We start from the raw sequence: 21,096 nt of genomic DNA on the forward strand, positions 1-21,096 counted from the left end.
GCCAGAGGATTGGCGTACTGCACATGTTGTTCCATTGTTTAAAAAGGGTTCTATGAATTAACCTAGCAATTATAGACCTGTTAGTTTGACGTCAGTGGTGGGCAAATTAATGGAAAGAATACTTTGAGATAATATATATAAGCATCTGGATAAACAGGGTCTGATTAGGAACATTCAACATGGATTTGTGCCTGGAAGGTCATGTTTGACTAATCTTGAATTTTTTGAAGAGGTTACTAGAGAAATTGATGAGGGTAAAGCGGTGGATGTTGTCTATATGGACTTCAGTAAAGCCTTTGACAAGGCTCCACTGGAAGGTTGGTTAAGAAGGTTAATTTGTTCGGTATTAATGGTGGAGTAGCAAGATGGATTCAACTGGCTGAATGGGAGATGCCAGAGAGTAATGGTGGATGGCTGTTTGCCAGATTGGAGGCCGGTGACTAGTGGGGTGCCTCAGGGATCTGTGTTGGGTCCACTGTTGTTTGTCATATACATCAATGATCTGGATGATGGTGTGGTAAATTGGATTAGTTAGTATACAGATGATACTAAGATAGGTGGTGTTGTGGATAAATGAGGTAGATTTTCAAAGTCTACAGAGAGATTTAGGCCATTTGGAAGAGTGGGCTGAAAGATGGCAGATGGAGTTTAATGCTGATAAGTGTGAGGTGCTACATCTTGGCAGGACAATTCAAAATAGGACATACATGGTAAATGGTAGCGAATTGTGGAATGTAGTTGAACAGTGGGATTGAGGAATAACTGTGCATAGTTCCCTGAAGGTGTAATCTCATATAGATAGGGTGGTAAATAAAGCTTTTTGTGTGCTGGCGTTTATAAATCAGAGCATTGAGTATAGAAGTTGGGATGTCATTTTAAAATTGTGCAAGGCATTGGTGAGGCCATTTCTGGAGTATGGTGTACAATTTTGGTCGCCAAATTATAGGAAAGATGTAAACAAAATAGAGAGAGTACAGAAGAGATTTACTAGAATGATGCCTGGGTTTCAGAACCTAAGTTACAGAGAAAGGTTGAACAAGTTAGGTCTTTATTCTTTGGAACGCAGAAGGTTAAGGGGGGACATGATAGAGGTCTTGATAATGATGAGAGGGATAGACAGAGTTGACGTGGATAAGCTTTTTCCATTGAGAGTAGGGAAGATTCAAACAAGAGGACATGATTTGAGAACAAGTTTAGGGGTAACATTAGGGGGAACTTCTTTACTAAGAGAGTGCTAGTTGTGCGGAGTGAGCTTCCAGTGAAAGTGGTGGAGGCAGGTTCGATTTTATCATTTAAAAATGAATTGGATAGGTATATGGACGGGAAAGGAATGGAGGGTTATGGTCTGAGTGCAGGTAGATGGGACTAGGTGAGAATAAGTTTTCGGCACGGACTAGAAGGGCCGAGATGGTCTGGTTCCGTGCTGTAATTGTTATCTATATTATTAAAAGTCTGAACTTGACTGCTTTTGGCCCACTGTGCTGCGATTTCGGAGAGAACGCCGCCACCTATGGCCGTCATTTTTGGCCACCTCGATCAGAGCCCACGTCTGCCTTCCTGGACCAGAGTATTTTTCCCATCGATGAAAAATCAGAGAGAAATTAATGTTTTTTAAAAAAAATCACCATTCTCTCTGCTGCCCCTGCTGGAGGGAGGGGGCGGGACTATAAAACCAGGAAGTGGTGTGCCTCAATCAGTCTCTTCAAGATGGAGGTCACTCTGAGCTCTGAATGACACTGAACACATGTGAGTACCCTTAATGTGGTTTGAAAATGAAAATATGGTTAGTTTGAAGTAAAAAAGTACTGCCTGCAAATGGTTGTTTGGGTTGAAGTAAAAAGGCACTCTATCTCCCCTCCTCTCTCTCTCCCCACCTCTCTCCCCATCCACCCCCTCTCCTCTCCCCCCCTCTCCTCTCCCCCCCTCTCCTCTCCCCCCTTCTCCTCTCCCCCCCTCTCTGCTCTCCCCCCCTCTCTCCTCTCCCCCCTCTCTCCTCTCCCCCTTCTCTCCTCTCCCCCCCTCTCTCCTCTCCCCCCTCTCTCCTCTCCCCCCTCTCTCCTCTCCCCCCTCTCTCCTCTCCCCCCTCTCTCCTCTCCCCCCCTCTCTCCTCTCCCCCCTCTCTCCTCTCCCCCCCTCCTCTCCCCCTCCTCTTCCCCCCTCTCCTCCCCCATTCTCCTCTCCCCCCCATCCCCTTCACACACCCCTACCACCTTCCCTCCACCCTCCCTCACCTACCTGCTCCCCACCTCTCCCCCTCCCCTCACTTCACCGCCCTCTCAGCACAACCTCTCTCTCCCCCCCTCAGCTTACTCCTCCCCTCTCTCCCCCCTCTCTCTCTCTCTCCCCTCCCTCCCCTAAACCCCCTCCCCTCCACACCCCTTACCTTCTTCCCTCCACCCTCCCCCCTCCCTGTTCCCCACCTCTCCCCCTCACCCCCCTCTCTCTCCCCCACACTCTCCCCCACACTCTCCCCCTCACTTTCCCCCTCACTCTCCCCCTCACTCTCACCCTCACTCTCACCCTCCCTCTCTCCTCACCTCCTCCCCCACCTATCCCCACTCACTCACCCTCCCTCTTCTCCTCCTCTCCACCCGCTCGCCCTCTTGCCCCTATCTCTGTGTCTCTGTCTCTCTCTCTCTGTCTCTGTGCCTTCTCTCTCTGCCCTCACTCTCTACCCCTGCCCCCCCACCCCTCTCTAGATGTGACTGCAAGTTGGGGGCTATGTGTCAGTAGATAGGGTGGTTATGGGGTAAAAGGAGCAAATTAACAATATTAATATAATATCAAGGGGGTAATTAGTGTGAGTGCGGGGGGGGGAGGGATAGTTAGTGTGTGTGACGCTGCATGCCTCCTCCCCCCCCCCCCCCCACAACCGCATGTTGGGGGAACAGACCCAACGGGTCTGCACTTGGTCTAGTATGGTTATAATAATCCAAGACAACCGGGGCCTCTTTTCTGCTGCAGCCTTCATCTGCCTTTGTGATGCTCCACAAGCCAGCCATCGTCCTCCGCCTGTTGCACCATTGAAGTCTTGGTTGGATTGCTCTTTATTAGAGACCTCCCCCGCGACCTTACCGCATGGGTGTCCCTACCAGGAGCATAGCTCCAGACGGCATCACTCAGGTCCACACAAGCTTCTCTACCACGACAAGGTGACAATCCATGGAGAGGAATTGCATATTACAGTGTACCAGAAGATGCAAAAATGTTCAAATGAATCATTATAATGCAATAGTGGCTTCTGTATCTACAATACACTCCATCTGCGGAGACCAGAGGGCCTCTAGAGTCCCCGTGGTTCCCTCTCCAGGGACACGTGAACATGGACCTAGGCCCGGAAGAGGGGCATACAGCCGACTCTGGTGTGACCATCGACTACCCGCTGCCTGGATCCGCCAATGGTCATCTTGGCCAGGCCCAGGAGACCCTCCCGATCGACACTCCCTACTCCCTGCCTTGTGCCCAAATACCAGAATCGTGGGACTAAAATGCAACCAAATCTTGAGGAGCAGCCCCTTCAGATAGTCGTACTGGGGCTGCCACCTCTCACATTCGTTATCCACATGGAACAAGGTCTCTTCCTCGCCGCAGAAGTTACAGGCGGTTGGCGAGTCCGTGTACCGACTTAAATATTTAGTACACACCACAGCTCTACAACACTCTCCACCTCAGGTCCTCATTGTAAAGGGGGAAGACTCCCTTATAGAGAGAACTCCACTGGGGACCGATCCTGCCATCATGTGGTAACACGGACCGCCAGAGTGTGTCCGGACAGAAGAAGAGGGTGAGGAAGTGTAGAGTGTGCAGGAGCAATCTGTACAGTAAATGTACAGTAACGGGTCATCACTGAGTTCAACCTCCCCTCTATCTACAGTCAGTAGACCGACCCTCCCACAGGACCCGCTGAGCCTCCCCGCTAAAACCATCTGCAGAGAACAGAGTCCCGTGAAAGGACCGAACTAAAACACGACTCTCTGGATCAGTGACAGAGGAGCCATCATCCACAAGCAGCTCGACGCCCTTTCTCTAGAGAGAAAATGAAATGTGAAGCGCGGTCCAGATTGTGCAACACTGGACTCGCAACCTCACATAAGTGCCTCGGGACTGCGCAATCTGCAGGTCCCTCAGCGCTTCCTTCCTCTCCTGATAAACTCCCCACTCACAGGAGTCCTCACCGATCTGACCCAAGCCAGACTCCGAGTTAACTAACTCTCTCTCTCTCGAGTCGTTCGACCTCAGCGTCCTGCCTCTTGGTCGACCCCCTCGTGTACTCCTGACAAAAGAGACAGATGAACGCCTTTCCCACATCCCACCCACCACTGCCTAAGGGAAGTGAAGCCTGTCTGTCTCTCTCCACTTTGCCCTAAACTGTCTGAATGAATCCTGGAATCAGCGATCCTCCAGCAGCCAGTTATTAAAGTGCAAGTATGCAGACCCTGCCCGTGTGAGTGCTGGGATCAAGTCCAGTCGCACCAGGCTGTGGTCCAAGCACGGCACCGGTCACCGAGACACGAGAGACTACGCTCTGGAGATATTCATGCGATCGATACGCCCTCTGACCTCCACGAGAAAGCGTTGGGATCAGGGTGGAGATACCGTCACGCAGCAACCAACTCAAAGGAATCAATCGACTCTCTCAACTTCTTTGCTGCTGCTGGGGCACGCTGAGTACCAGAGCGATATCTCACCTCAAGGGTACAATTGAAATCCCCCCCAAGAAAGACACACTCCCCAAAATCAATAGTGCTCAGCAGAGCAGTTATCGCCTGTAGTAAGTACGCCTGCATTAATAAAATATAACGGCACGCCATCCAGGCACATGGTGAGATACAACAAACGGCCCGGCACAATTTCCTGCACCTTCATGATCTCCGGCTGGAAGTCGGGGCCAACAGGAAGGCCATCCCACTCGAATTAGTGTTGAGATGGCTCATGTAGACCCCCCCCCCCCTTCCCACTCCAGGAGCCAGGTGGGTTCATCTTTGGCAACAGTATGTGTTTTTTGCAGAAAGCTCACTGTGTACTTCCCTTCTCTGACTGATAGGTGGTGAAATCTACAGAGATCCGCCCACCACCATTACTGTTTAGGCTAGCTACTGTAATCTTGTTGAAAACACTAGCTTTTTCTACTAGCACTCTTCACGGGAGTGGAGCCAAATATTGCCCTCTGCCCCTCTCTTAGGAGCTTCAAAAGATCATGGAACTGGCACCGTTCACCCCTGAGGACCCTGCCCCTCTTATTATGAAGGATGTTATCAAGCGACCGGATAAGTCCTGGTAGGTCCGACCATCGGTTGGCAGCTAACTGGACTTTATTCTTACTGCCCTTGGATTCTCGCAGAAACTCCCGAAACTCCCAGATTTCGGCCATTCGAGACACAGTGCTGGGATCTGGCCATTCTGACAACTCACTGTCGACAGAACTAACATCACCTGTTGTTACTGTAAATAACACATTCCCAGTTAAAACAATCACTCTTCCAAGTACTGGATCGATCAAAACTGCCAGTTAGCAGTTTGGAAACATTCAGAAGTGTTGGGCTGAACAGCAGTCAAAACTTGAGCAGCAGTCCACCTATAGCCACCACCTGTGCAGAATTTAACATGAAAACAGACTTCCCACTGTCTTTCAAGGCAAAAGTATTTTCATTTTAATCCCATTTTTACCCCTCATTAACTCAAACAACGGTCAAGGCTCAGTAGCTACGTAGGTCTGTGTGGTCGCCATCTTTGAGTAGTGGCATGACAAAAGTTATAGGTACTTAATAAATTAAAATCTTATTGCTGTTGCTGCTTTAAACAGCGCATTCCAACATTTAACGGACAATCTAATTAAGAAGTGTATGGCGGGTGAATAAGCAAGCCACGCGTGGTGAATCAAAGAGATCTTTATTGATTAATTAAAGAGAACAACACACATGCGAATGGGGGAAGGCCGACCCGGGGCTCCTTACTTATACTAGGGCACACCCCTAAACCCCGTGACACAATTACTATACCTATTTCAATCTATACCGGTATATATACCAAAATATATATATTTTTAAATTAGCCTCTAATATTACTAATTATATTTGGGACTATAGATCACATAGAATCACAAAAAAACACTTATGTAAACCAAAAGAGGTCGGGGGACTTTCACTTCCGAATTTTATGTATTATTACTGGGCAGTGCATATTAAGAATATGATTTATTGGTTGGATAGTTCTACCCAACAGACAGAATGGATAAAAATGGAGAAGGAGGATTGCCATCCTTGTAATATAGGAACGATCCTCTTCTCCCCCAAAAAACTGAATAACACAATATATAAGAAGAACCCAATTATATATGGTACAATAAGAATTTGGAAACAAATAAAATTATCTTTAAAATTAAGAAATCTATCACTTTTAATGCCAATAGCGAATAACCCTTTATTTAAACCATCTCTTATTGATAAGACATATAACCAATGGGAAAGTCTCGGAATTAGAAGGATCGGGGATATGTACGAAATGGGAAACTTACTATCATTCCAACAACTACAATTAAAATTTAAATTGAAAAACAACCAATATTTTAAATATCTTCAGATTTGCGATTTCGTGAAAAAATATATACAAGGATATCAAAAAGTAACTCCTGACTTATTGGAAGAAGCAATGAATATTGAAGCTGACTCACAAAAATTAATATCATATTTATATAATAGTATTCTAAATATAGACCTACCATCGACAGAGGTACTTAGAGAAGAGTGGGAACGGGAACTAATGATAAAAATTACGAAGGTTAAATGGGAAAAATACCTGATATATATTCACAAATGTTCAATTCATGTAAGACATAATCTAATTCAATCTAAAATTGTACATAGATTATATTATTCAAAAACAAGATTGAACAAATTTTATCCAAATATATCCGCCACTTGTGATAAATGTCTAGCCCAAAAGGCAACTATAACACACTCCTTAGTTTCCTGCATAAAACTTTATAGATTTTGGAATGATATTTTTGAAATATTTACAAAATTATTCAAGACAAGAATGGAACCTAATACTGAAATGATTATATTTGGCGTAATGGAAGATGGGAATAAATTGAACACATCTCAAAATCTATTCCTTAACTATGGTTTAATAATAGCAAAAAAATTAATTCTTAAATTTTGGAAGGGTACATCAATACCAACGCTTAAAATGTGGATTGCAAGTATGCTGGACACCGCTCATCTTGAGGAAATGCGATTCCTCCTAATGGATAAATCAGACCAATTCATAACGAGTTGGTCTCCATTCGTCGTTTTTTTGGAATCATATGGTGCAACACAATTGTAAAAAATAACTGTTTCAGGACTGGACGAGGGTTGGTCAAGATTATAAATAATGATCTCCTTTTCTTTTTTATTTTACTTTATTTTCTCTATTCTCTCTCTCAACTTTCTTCATTTACTCGTTTTCTTTTTTCACACACTATATATTTCACATCTTTCTATCCTTTACTATCTAACTTCTTTTTCTTATTCTAATCTTTTTTCAAAAAAATATAAACAAAAAAAATAAAATTAAAAAAACCCCGTGACAATGCCTTCCTGCCATTACACAGACACGTACATGACCCTATGAGGGTTCGCACAGTGAGTGGCCTAATCACCGGGTGGCGCCACAAGTACCCAGAAAAGCAACAAAGGCTAAACAAGATAAACAAGGACTGTCCGAGTCGATCTTCCCCGTCGAAGTTGCAACTGAATGTTTTGACCCCCAGGTCCATTTGAACCACTTCAGCTTCACTGGCAACCAAAAAAACCCAGTTCCCCTCTTTACCAGCTAACCTGGACGAGTTAAATCTGTATGGGAGGGAGGTATTCAATGTAAACAGCCACAACATCAATCCAAATCTCAGCTCCCCTGTTTCCAAGTGCTCTTGGCAATCTGCCAGTTACTTCTGATCCTACAACTTTCAAGGAGACACAGTCAAATTCCTCACAAATTGAATAACAGCTTCTCCTGTCTGTCTGTGTGATGGGACAGGGTAGAGGTGCTTCTCTCCTGTCTGATGCTGGGAATGTGTGAGGGGACGGGGTAGAGGCTCTCTGTCAATGACCGGTGCTGTGAATGTTTTGCAGATACACCTATGGTAAACCCATGCGGGGAGATGTTAACGGCACTGTTTGCCTGCAAACAGTTTACCGTTCTCAGAGAAACTGTCACATCATGACAGGCAAGGTCAGTACCTGGTATTGGTTTATTATTGTCACCTGTACCATGTTTTGTTTGTGTACTGTCCAGTCAAATCATGCTGAGATACTGGAGAGTGGCAAATTACTGGAGAAGATTCTGAGGGATAAGATATACATGCATTTTGGATAGATAGGGGCTGCTGAGAAATAGTTGGCATGGTTTTGTACGTGATAGATCGTGTCTTACGAATCTCATTGAGTTTATTGAAGAGGCAATGAAAAAGGATGATGAAGGCAAAGCCATAGACATTGTCTATATGGAACGCAAGGCATTTGATAAGTTTCCACTTGGTAGGCTGTTCTGGAAGGATAGATTGCATGGGATCCAGGGAGATCTAGCCGACTGGTTATGGAATTGGTTTCATGGAAGGAAGCAAAGGGTGATGGAAGGTTTTTTTTCGGACTGGAGACCTGTGGTGTGCATCAGGGATCGGATCTGGGCCCATTGCTGTTTGTGATTTGGATGAGAATGTACGAGAATGGTTAGTATGTTTGCAGATGACACCAAAGATAGTGAAGATGGTTATCAAAAATTACAGTGGCATCTTAATCAGTTGAGCAAGTGGGCTGAGGAATGGTTGATGGAGTTTCTTGGTTCTTGGTTTCTTGGTCCTCCAAAATATTCCAACTGGAATTTAAACTGGAGGTGGTGAAGGGAGGGATTAAGCCAGAAAGGGTTATTGGGAAGAAAGTGCAATACAGATAGGTGCAAGTGTTGCATTTTGGGAAGTCAAACCAAGGCAGGATCCACACAGTGAATGACAGGGCCCTGGGGAGTGTTGTAGAGCAGAGGGATCTAGGAGTACAGGTACATTGTTCCTTGAAATGGTGTCACAAGTAGATAGGTTGGTCAAGAAGGCTTGGTCATAGGCCTTCATTACTCAGGGTGCTGAGTATAGAAGTTGGGATGGTACACAAAAATGCTGGAGAAACTCAGCGGGTGCAGCAGCATCTATGGAGCAAAGGAAATAGGCAACGTTTCTGGCCGAAACCCTTCTTCAGACTGATGGGGGGGGGGGGGAGAAGAAAGGAAAAAGGAGGAGGAGGAGCCCGAGGGCCGAGGGATGGGAGGAGACAGCCCGAGGGCTGAGGAAGGGGAGTGCATGTTATGTATGTTATGTTATGGGAAGTTGGGAAGTTATGTGACATTTGCACAAGACATTGGTGAGGTCACATGAGGAATATTATGTTCATTTTTGGTCACCCTGTTACAGGAAAGATGTTGTTAAGCTGCATATAATGCAGAGAAGATTTACCAGGATGTTGCAGGAATTAATGGCCTGCCCTATCGGGAGTGTTTGAGCAGGCTAGGACTTTATTCCATGGAACGCACGAGGCTAAGGGGTGAAGTGTAAAAGATCATGAGGTGCATAGTCCTTTACCCAGAGTAGGAGAATCAAGAACCAGGGGACAAAGGTTTAAGGTGAGAGAGAAAAGATTGAATTGGAAACTGAGAGGCACCTTATTCAAACAGGGTATATGAGGCGTAACAGAGGCGTTTTGGCCCACTGAATCTGAGCCTACCAGCGATCACCGTGTACAGTAGCACTAACCTAAACAATATTGACAACTAATCTACAAACCTGTACTTCTTAGGAATGTGGTGAGAAAACCAGATCATCCGGAAAAAACCCACACAGTCACAGGGTCAACATACAAGCAGCATTTGTGGTCAGGACCTATCCCGGGTCTCTGCCACAACTGTGCCACTGCGCCTCTCTTTCAAAAGACATTTGGACAGTTACATGGGCAGGAATGCTTTAGAGGAATGTGAGCCAAATGCAGGTGGGCAGTACTAGTGGAGACGGAGCACTTCTGGTCAGCAATGGGAAAATTGGACCGAAGGACTTGTTTCCATGTTGTATGACTATAAAGTCAGTCCAACCTCCCCCTGCAGTCAATCCAGGCATCATTCTGGTAAACAGTCCCCTGCAGGTAATGCCCCCTAATCCAGGCATAATTCCGGTAAACACACATGGATACAGGGAGGGGGTGGGGGTGGGACAGGAGGGTGTGGATGAGTTTCCCAGCTCAGCTCTTGCCCCTGGGTCTCACTCTCCCCTCTCACACCCTCAGACGGATACAGACGGCTGCTTCTCCAGGGATCTGTCCATGGACACCTTCCGGATCAGGACCAACCGGCGCTCTGGGAACATCCACGCACACTTCGTAGTGGCTGAGGAGGGGACAGGTGAGACTGTGCCGAACTCTGCTTCACCCCCCACTCCCTCGATCCCTTTCTCCTTCATCCCCCACTCCATCCTGCCCTCGCTCCGTCTCTCCATCCTCACCTTCATCCCCCTATCCCTCTCTCAATTCCCCTTTCCCTCGCTCACTCTCCCATCCTCTCCTTCATCCCACTTTCTCCCTCCCTCCCTCACCTCTGGGTGACTGAGTTTGACACCATCCACAGGGATAAGGAGGGAAGGTTCGGGCAGCTGCCAGGTATCATCAGAGGTCACCACGATCAGTTTTGAGGAGGTGGAAAAATACTACAAGACCGGGATCCCGTACACAGGAAAGGTAAGGTGTGGTGATGTGTGGTACACTGCAACAGGGGGTGAAAATCCCCACACACACACACACACTCTTTGTACATCCCTACATGGGGAATCTCCCCTCCCCCCCACACACACACACACACACACAGTGTGATGCACACACACAAACACACGCACACATGTACACACACACGCACATGTACACACACGCACACATGTAAATGTACACACACACAAACACACACATATGTACACACATGCACATGTACACGCGCACACACACACACACAGTGTGATACACACACACGCACATGTACACATACACGCACATGTACACACACAGTGATACACACACAAACACACAGTGTGATACACACACATGTGCACGCACACACACACACACACACACATTGTGATACTGTAGTTGTTTAAAGTGCTTTATAAATAAAGTTATTATAAATAAATAAAGTTATTATACACACACACACACGGTGTGGTACACCCCTACACGGGGAGGTACAAAGTGACACTTCACACACACACACACACTGTGATACACACACACACACACACGGTGTGGTACACCCCTACACGGGGAGGTGCAGAGTGACATTTCCCACACACACACATGCACACACACACGCACAGACACAGTGTGATACACACACAAAAACGCACACAGCGTGATACACACACACACACATGCACACAGCGTGATACACACACACACACACCCACATGCACACAGTGTGATACACACACACATTGTGGTACACCCCTAAACGGGGAGGTACAGAGTGACACTTCCCACACACACATACACATGATACACACACATGCTGCACACACAAGCAATAGACAATAGGTGCAGGAAACATAGAAAATAGGTGCAGGAGTAGGCCATTCGGCCCTTCGAGCCTGCACCGCCATCCAAGATGATCATGGCTGAACATCCAACTCAGTATCCTGTACCTGCCTTCTCTCCATACCCCCTGATACCTTTAGTCACAAGGGTCACATCTAACTCCCTCTTAAATATAGCCAATGAACTGGCCTCAACTACCTTCTGTGGCAGATAATTCCACAGATTCACCACTCTGTGTAGAAAAATGATTGTCTCATCTCGGTTCTACAAGTCTTCCCCTTTATCCTTATCCTTGTTCTGGACTTCCCCAACATCGGGAATAATCTTCCTGCATCTAGCCTGTCCAACAAGAATTTTGTACGTTTCTATAAGATTCCCCCCTCAATCTTCTAAATTCTGGCGAGTACAAGCTGAGTCTATCCAGTCTTTCTTCATATGAAAGTCCTGACATCCCAGGAATCAGTCTGGTGAGCCTTCTCTGTGCTCCCTCTATGGCAAGAATGTCTTTCCTCAGATTAGGAGACCAAAACTGTACGCAATACTCCAGGTGTGGTCTCACCAAGACCCTGTACAACTGCAGCAGAACCTCCCTGCTCTTATACTCAAATCCTTTTGCTATGAATGCTAACATACCATTCGCTTTCTTCACTGCCTGCTGCACCTGCATGCCTACTTTCAATGACTGGTGTACCATGACACCCAAGTCTCGTTGCATCTCCCCTTTTTCCAATCGGCCACCATTCAGATAAAAGTCTACTTTACTGTGTTTGCCACCAAAGTGGATAACCTCACATTTATCCACATTATACTGCATCTGCCATGCATTTGCCCACTTACCTAACCTATCCAAGTCACCTTGCAGCCTCCTAGCATCCTCCTCACAGCTAACACTGCCCCCCAGCTTCGTGTCATCTGCAAACTTGGAGATGTTGCATTCAATTCCCTCATCCAGATCATTAATCTATATTACTAAAACTCCGATCTTGACCACTTTTGGCCCACTGTGCTGCGATTTCCGAGAGAACGCCGCCACCTACGGCCGTCATTTTTGGCCACCTTGGTCAGAGCCCGCGTCTGCCTTCCTGGACCAGAGTATTTTTCCCATCGATGAAAAATCGGAGATAAATTAATGTTTTTAAAAAATTCACCATTCTCTCTGCTGCCCCTGCTGGAGGGAGGGGAGGGACTATGTTTGAAGTAAAAAAGCACTGCCTGCAAATGGTTGTTTGAGGGGTTTGGGTTGAAGTAAAAAGGCACTCTCTCTCCCCCCTCCTCTCTCTCCCCACATCTCTCTCCCACATCTCTCTCCCTATCCCTCTCTCCTTCTCTCTCTCTCTTCCCCGCTGTCTCTCTCCCTTTCTCTCTCTCTCTCCCTTCCTCTCTCTCCCCACCTCTCCCCTCCCCTCTCCCCACCCCCCCTCTCCTCTCCTCTCCCCCCCTCTCCTCCCCCCCCTCTCCTCTCCCCCCTCCTCTCCTCTCCCCCCTCCCTCCTCTCTCCCCCCTCCTCTCCTCCCCCCTCCTCTCCTCTCCCCCTCCCTCTCCTCCCCCCTCTCCTCGCCCCCTCCTCTCCTCTCCCCCTCCTCTCCTCCCCCTCTCCTCTCCTCCCCCCTCTCCTCTCCCCCCTCTCCTCTCCCCCCCTCTCCTCTCACCCCCCCTCTATCCTCTCCCCCCCTCTCTCCCCCCCTCTCTCCCCCCCTCTCTCCCCCCCTCTCTCCCCCCCCTCTCTCCCCCCCTCTCCCCCTCCCCCCTCTCTCCCCCCCCTCTCTCTCCCCCCCTCCTCTCCCCCTCTCTCTCCCCCCTCTCTCTCCCCCCCTCTCCTCTCCCCTCCTCTCCTCTCCCCCCCCTCTCCTCTCCCTCCCCCCTCTCCCCTCTCCCCCCCCTCCTCTTTCCTTCCCTCTCCTCTCCCCATCATCCTCTCCCCCCCCTCTTCCTCTCCCCCCTCTCTCCTCTCCTCTCTCCTCTCTCCTCTCTCTCTCATCCGCTCTCTCTCCTCACTCTCTTCCCTCTCCTCCTCCCCCCCTCTCCTATCCCCGCCTCTCCTCTCCCCCCCTCTCTCCCTCTCCCCCCTCTCCCTCCTCCTCTCCTCCCCCCCCTCCTCTCCTTCCCTCCCCCCTTCTCCTCTCTCCCCCTCCCCTCCCTCTCTTCCCCCCTCTCCTCATCCCCCCATCTTCCACTCCCCCCCTCCTCTCTCCCCCCCCTCTCCTCTCCCCCCTCCTCTCCCCCCTCTCCTCTCCCCCTCTCCTCTCCCCTCCACACATCCCTACCCCCTTCCTTCCACCCTCCCTCCCTGCTCCCCACCTCTCCCCCTCCCCTCAGCACACCCTCTCTCCCCCTTCCCCCTCTCTCCCCCTTCCCCCTCTCTCCTCCCCCTCCCCCTCTCTCTCCCTCCCCTCATCCCCTCTCCCACCCTCCCTCCCTCCCCTAAACCCCCTCCCCTCCACACCCCCTACCCTCTTCCCTCCACCCGCCCCCCTCCCTGTCCCCCCCCCTCCTCTCCCCCCCCTCTCCTCTCCCCCCCTCTCCTCTCCCCCCCCCCCTCTCCTCTCCCCCCTCTCCTCTACCCCCCTCTCCTCCCCCCACCTCCTGTCCCCCCTCTCCTCTCCCCTCCTCTCCTCTCCCCCCCTCCTCTCCTCTCCCCCCGTCTCCTCTCCCCCCCTCTCCTCTCCCCCCCTCTCCTCCCCCCACCTCCTCTCCCTCCCTCTCCTCTCCCCTCCTCTCCTCTCCCCCCTCTCCTCTCCCCCCCTCTCCTCTCCCCTCCTCTCCTCTCCCCCCCCTCTCTCAACTCCCCCCTCTCTCCTCTCCCCCCCTCCTCTTTCCCCCTCTCCTCTCCCCATCATCCTCTCCCCCCCTCTCCTCTCCCCCCTCTCTCCTCTCTCCTCTCTCCTCTCTCCTCTCTCCTCTCTTCCTCTCCTCCTCTCTCCTCTCTCCTGCTCTCCTCTCCTCGTCTCTCTCCCCCCCCCCTCTCCTCTCCCCCCCCCTCGCCGCTCCTCTCCCCCCCTCTCCCGCTCCCCCCTCTCCTCTCCCCTCTCCCCCTCTCTCCTCATCCCCCCCTCTCCTCTTCCCCCCCCCCTCACCTCTCCTCTCTCCTCTCCTCTCTCCCCCTCCTCTCTCCCCCCTCTCCTCTCCCCGCCCCCCCTCTCCTCTCTCCCCCCTCCTCTCTCCCCCCCTCTCCTCTCTCTCCCCTCTCCTCTCCCCCCCCTTCCTCTCATCCCCCCCTCTCTCTCTCCTTCTCCCCCTCTCCTCTCGTCCTCTCTCCCCCCTCTATCTTGGCTCCCCCCTCTCCTCTCTCCCCTCGCCTCTCCCCTCTCTCCTCTGCGCCCCCTCTCTCCTCTTCTCCCCCTCTCTCCTCTTCCCCCCTCTCCTCCTCTTCCCCCCCCTTCTCCTCTCCTCCCTTCTCCTCTCATTCCCCCTCTCCTCTCCTCCCCCCTCTCCTCTCTTCCCCCCTCCTCTCTTCCCCCCTCTCCTCTCTCCCCCTCCTCTCTCGCCCCCTCTCCTCTCCTCCCCTCTCTCCTCTCCTCCCCCCTCTCCTCCCGCCCCCTCCTCCTCTCCCCCCCTCCCCTCCACACCCCTTCCTTCACCCTCCATCCCCTCCCTGCTCCCCACCTCCCCCTCCCCTCTCAGCACATCCTCTCTCTCCCCCCTCTCTGCTCCCCCCTCCCCCTCTCTCTCTCTCCCCTCCCCTCCATCTCCTCCCTCAACCTCCCTCCCTCCCCTAAACCCCCTCCCCTCCACACCCCCTACCCTCTTCCCTCCCCCCTCCCCCCTCCCTGCTCCCCACCTCACCCCCCTCTCAGCACACCCTCTCTCTCCCCCTCACTCTCACCATCTCTCTCCTCCCCTCCTCCCCCACCTTTCCCCCCTCACCCACCCTCCCTCTTCTCCTCCTCTCCACCCCCCTCTCCCTCTTGCCCCTCTCTCTGTGTCTCTGTCTCTCTCTCTGTCTCTGCCCCTTCTCTCTCTGCCCTCACTCTCTACCCCCGCCCCCCCCCCCCCCCCTCTCTAGATGTGACTGCAAGTTGGGGGCTATGCGTCAGTAGATAGGGTGGTTATGGGGTAAAAGGAGCAAATTAATGATATTAATATAATATCAAGGGGGGTAATTAGCGTGAGTGCGGGGTGGGGGGGTTAGTTAGTGTGTGTGACGCTGCATGCCACCTCCCCCCCCCACAACTGCACGTTTGGGGAACAGACCCAACGGATCTGCACTTGGTCTAGTATATATTGTAAATAGCTAGTATTTCCCAGCTAATCGCTGTAGGCCATTCGGCCCTTCGAGCCAGCACCGCCATTCAATGTGATTATGGCTGATCATCCACAATCAGTACCCCGTACCTGCCTTCTCCCCAAATCCCCTGACTCCGCTATCTTTAAGAGCCCTATCTAGCTCTCTCTTGAAAGCATCCAGAGAACCGGCATCCACCTAGCAGAGAATTCCACAGACTCACAACTCTCTGTGCAAAAAAGAGTTTCCTCATCTCCTTTCTAAATGCCTTACCCCTTATTCTTAAACTGTGGCCCTTGGTTCTGGACTTCCCCAACATCGGGAACATGTTTCCTGCCTCTAGCTTGTCCAAACACTTAATAATCTTATATGTTTCAATAAGATCCCCCTCATCCATCTAAATTCCAGAGTATACAATCCCAGCCGCTCCATTCTCACAGAATATGACAGTCCCGCCATCCCGGGAATTAACCTTGTGAACCTACGCTGCACTCCCTCAATAGCAAGAATGTCCTTCCTCTTATTAGGGGACCAAAATTGCACACAATACTCCAGGTGTGGTCTCACTAGGGCTCTGTACAACTGCAGAAGGACCTCTTTGCTCCTATTTTCGATTCCTTGTGTTATAAAGGCCAACATGCCATTTGATTTCTTCACTGCCGGCTGCACCTGCATGCTTACTTTCATTGACTGAAGAACAAGGACCCCCAGATCCCGTTGTACTTCCCCCTTTCCCAACTTGACATAATTTAGATAATAATCTGCCTTCCTGTTTTTGCTACTAAAGAGGATAACCTCACATTTATCCACATTAAACTGCATCTGCTATGCAAATGCCCACTCACCCAAACTGTCCACCCTGCATTCTCATAGCATCCTCCTTTACCACCCAGCTTTGTGTCACCTACAAGTTTGCTAATGTTACTTTGAATCCCTTCATCTAAATCATTGATGTAAACAGCTGCGGTCCCAGCACCGAGCCTTGCGGTACCCCACTAGTCACTGCCTGTCATTCTAAAAGGGACCCGTTAATCCCTACTCTTTGGTTCCTGTCTGCCAATCAATTTTCTATCCATGTCAGCACTCTACCCCCAATACCATGTGCCCTAATTTTGCCCACTAATCTCCTATGTGGGACCTTATAAAATGCTTTCTGAAAGTCCAGGTTCAGTGCATCCACTGGCTCTCACTTGTCCATTTTCCTCCTTACAATCTCAAAAAATTCCAGAAGTTTAGTCAAGCATGATTTCCCCTTCGTAAATTCAGTCTGACTCGGACCGATACTGTTACTGCTATCTAAATTTTGGCTATTTCATCTTTTATGATTGACTCCAGCATCTTCCCCACCACCAATGTCAGGATAGCTGGTCTATAATTCCCTGTTTTCTCTCTCCCGCCTTTCTTACACACACACGCGGTGTGATACACACACAGACACACACACACACACACACACGCACGATGCGAAACACATGCGCACACACGGTGTGATACACACGCGCACACACGGTGTTGTACTTCCGGTGGCGCTGGTGCCAGCTGCTTCCACCTACAGCCCGGTATCTTTTTGTTTTTTTGTTTATTTAGTTATGTAAAAGTGTGTTTTTTTTGTGTTTTTTTTGTGTTTTGATGTGGGGGAAGAGGGTACGGTGCGGGGGATACCGTCCTTCAGCCGCTTCCTGGTGAAGACGCAACTTTTATTCGAGTCGCCCCCCCCCCCCCCCACCAGCGGCCTACCTACTGGATTGGCGCGGACTTTCCTGCGACCAGAGCTCCAGCAGCGGCGGGACAGCGCTGTAACATCGCGAGGCTGGCGATGCCTTACCGGGGGGTCGCCGTCTGGAGCCCGGAGTGCTGGACCTGCTGCACCGACATCATGGAGCTGCGGTTTGCGGAGCTCCCAACGCGGGCGGCGCTGATGGACAGCGCGGGGTCCTGCGACTCTGCCCGACTCGGGAGCTGCGGACACGGGAGCTGCAGACTTGGGAGCTGCGGACACGAGAGCTGCGGACTCCGGCTGTGGGAGACGGCTGTTCAGGAGGTCCGGACCGCTGAGGAGGAGGATGTTCGCCGTCGGGGTTCGGCGTCGGCGTTCCACCAGCCCGGCGTGAGGGCCTGAACATCGGGCCACCCGGGGCGGCGACTGCGGGTGCTAGGAAGGCCTCGACCACGAGTGAACATCTGGGAAGAACGGAGGGGAGGCTGGCTGGACTATGGTGCCTTCCTCACCTTGGTGCCACTGTGTTATGTTGTGTCGTGGACTTTCAGTGTTTGTGCTTTTTTTTAAATTCTATTTTATTTTTAATATGTTTTATTATTTATTATTATTTATTTATTTTTATTTTTATGATACTGCCTGTAAGGGAAATTCATTTCGTTGTCTCTAACTGAGACAATGACAATAAATTTGAATACAATACAATACAATACAATACAATACACACGCACACACACACACACACACGGTGTGATACACACACATACACACACACACACGGGGGGGGGTGATACACACACAAACACAGAGTGACACACACACACACACACACAGTGTGATACACACGGTGTGATACACACGCGCACACACGGGGTGTGACACACACGGTGAGATACACCCCTACACGGGAGGTACAGGGGAAACTCCGACAGTCACCATTCTGCTTGTAACGACTCCTTGTCAGAAGCTGCATCAGATTTCTCTCGTCTGATCCACAGGTGAAGGTGAAATATGTCACCGGCCGCCCGTTTGCAAACGCACGGATATATTTGTTCAATTCCCAATATCCGGGAGCACAGCAGGTTGTTGCGGACGAGAGAGGATTGGCCACGTTCACCTTCAACACCTCCACCTGGGAGATGCAGCCTGTGCAACTCATGGTGAGTCTGGACTAGGGTCCGTCTGCAAGGGCAGCCACATATTCTCTCTCGCTATCACTCCATCTTTCCATCTCTCACTATCACTCTCTCACTACTATCTCTCTCACTCCCTCACTCACTGTCCCTCAACCTCCCTCTCTCCCTCCCTTTCTCTCTAACTCCCTTCCTCTCTCTCTGCCCCTCCCCCTCAACCCTCTCCATCCTATCCCCTCTCCTTACTCTTTCTCCATCCTCCTCCCTTTCTACCTCCCTCCCCTCTCTCTCTCTCCCTCCCTCCCTCTCTCTCTCCCTCCAACCCCCTCTCTCTCTCCCTCCCTCCCCCTCTCTCTCTCTCTCTCCCTCTCCCTCTCCCCCCCCCCCCCTCTCTCTCTCTCTCTCTCTCTCTCCCTCCCTCTCTCCCCCCCCCTCCCCTCTCTCTCCTCTCCCTCTCTCTGCTCCCCTCCCTCCCTCTCTCTCTCTCTCCCTCCCTCCCCTCTCTCTCTCCCTCCCTCCTCTCTCTCCTCTCCTCTCCTCCCTCTCTCTCTCCCCTCTCATCCCTTCTCTCTCCCTCCCTCCCTCCTCTCTCTCTCCCTCTCCCTCTCTCTCTCCCTCTCCCTCCCTCCCCCTCTCTCTCTCCTTCTCTCCCTCTCCCTCTCTCTCTCTCCCTCCCTCCCTCTCCCCCTCCCTCCCTCTCACCTACCCTCCCCCTCTCTCTCTCTCCCTCCCTCCCCCTCTCTCCCTCTCTCCCTCTCTCTCTCCCCCTCTCCCTCTCTCTCCCTCCAACCCCTCCCCTCCTCTCTCCCTCTGGGCTACATTGTGCTGCCCACTCCCGGGTAAGTTCTCTCTCCTCTCCGGGCAGTTCAGGGCTAATGTCTCCATCTGCTCCCCACAGGCTATTTACCAGCTGCTCCCTAACGAACACTATTCAGCCAGACACGTTCCCGCCCGCCATTCCATCAAACCCTTCTACTCCAGGTCGGGCAGCTTCATCTCCATCGGGAAGGTCGGCAGCGAGATGCCGTGCGATTCCCAGCTGGACCTGCCCGTCACTTATGTGTTCCAGAACCTTCCGCAGGGAGCTCCTCTCCACCTCCACCTCTTCCAGCTGGTGAGTTGACCTGAAATGCCGGATCCGCCGGAATGTTCTCCCACCCCCCCCCCCCGACGTTGTGCCGCCCACCCGTCCTCCCTCTCTCACCCCCCCCGGTCTCTCCCTTACCCCCACCGGACCTCGTCCCTCATTCACCACCATCCCTCCCTCAGCCCACGGCCCTCCCATGTACACGCATGAAGCAGCCGGCCGCTCGGCCCCTCTAACCACCCCTATCATCATCAAAGGCCAGAGCAGACTCTTTTTCCTCAGAAGGCTCAAATCCTTCAATGTGTGTAATGATATGCTGCACATGTTTTACAACACAGTGGTTGCAAGCGTTATTTTCTACGCTGTTGTCTGCTGGGGCAACAGCATTAGTGCAAAAAACAATAGGAAGCTGGTCAAACTGGTTAAACGAGCTAGCTCAGTGCTGGAGGGGAGAGTAGACTCTGGGATGGAGGTGCTTGAGAGGCGTATGAGGCACAAGGTGCAGGTCATCCTGAAAAATCCCGGGCATCCCCTCCATATAATTCTGGAGAGTCAAAAGAGCACTCGGAACAACAACCGGCTCCTCTCCCTGCCCTGTAGAACGGAGCGGTTCAGGAGATCCTTCACCCCTGCAGCCATTAGATTTTATAATTCGGACCGCTAGGCTGTAGGGGGATGCATTTTGCAATTATTAATTTTTAACTGTTAATTATTGGTCTTTTTAAGTATTTATTGCTCTCAGGTAGTGTCCACATTGTATTCTATGTATTTTCTGTCTGCGTTCGTTTTGAATCTGTGGGTTTGTTGGTTGGGAGCTTCTGGACATCTGAATTTCCCTGAGGGGATCAATAAAGTATTTATTATTATTATTATTATTATTATGGATGATGCTGATCTCCGCACCACTCCCGGTCCTCAACAACCAGTTTGAAACTGCAGAGGCAGGGGGCGGGAAGACCAGAGACATTGGAGCAGTAGCAGGTTATTCGGCCCATTGAGTCCACTCCTCCATTCAATCATAGTTGATCTATTTACCCCTCTCAACCCCATTCTCCTGCCTTGTCCCCGTAACCTTTGATAGCCTTACTAATATCAAGAACGTGTCAATCGCCACTAAAAACACTAAATATCGGGCTCCAGAGTCGCCTGTGGCAGAGAATCACACCGATTCACCGCCCTCTCGTAAAATAAATTCCTCCTCAGCTCCATTCTAAAGATACGTCCTTTTATTTTGAGGCAAGACACTCTAGTTCTAGACTCTCTCGCTAGCTGAAACATCCTCTCCACATCCACTATCTAGACCTTTCGCAGTTTGGTCAGTTTCAATGAGATTCCCCCACCCC

At 50.6% G+C, this 21,096-nt stretch overlaps 1 protein-coding gene across 1 annotated transcript in view; it reads left to right on the forward strand.

Moving 5' to 3' along the window:
• The window catches only part of LOC116967621 (alpha-2-macroglobulin-like), a 77,973-nt gene that overhangs the window by 30,461 nt on the left and 26,416 nt on the right, over positions 1 to 21,096 (forward strand). Inside the window, exons 8-12 of the mRNA XM_033014226.1 lie at positions 8,115 to 8,214; positions 10,305 to 10,419; positions 10,642 to 10,751; positions 18,532 to 18,693; positions 19,565 to 19,780. Coding sequence (XP_032870117.1) covers positions 8,115 to 8,214; positions 10,305 to 10,419; positions 10,642 to 10,751; positions 18,532 to 18,693; positions 19,565 to 19,780 — 703 coding nt within the window. The remainder of the gene's footprint in view (positions 1 to 8,114; positions 8,215 to 10,304; positions 10,420 to 10,641; positions 10,752 to 18,531; positions 18,694 to 19,564; positions 19,781 to 21,096) is intronic.

Source organism: Amblyraja radiata, chromosome 40, assembly GCF_010909765.2.
Source record: "Amblyraja radiata isolate CabotCenter1 chromosome 40, sAmbRad1.1.pri, whole genome shotgun sequence".
Lineage (NCBI taxonomy): Eukaryota > Metazoa > Chordata > Chondrichthyes > Rajiformes > Rajidae > Amblyraja > Amblyraja radiata.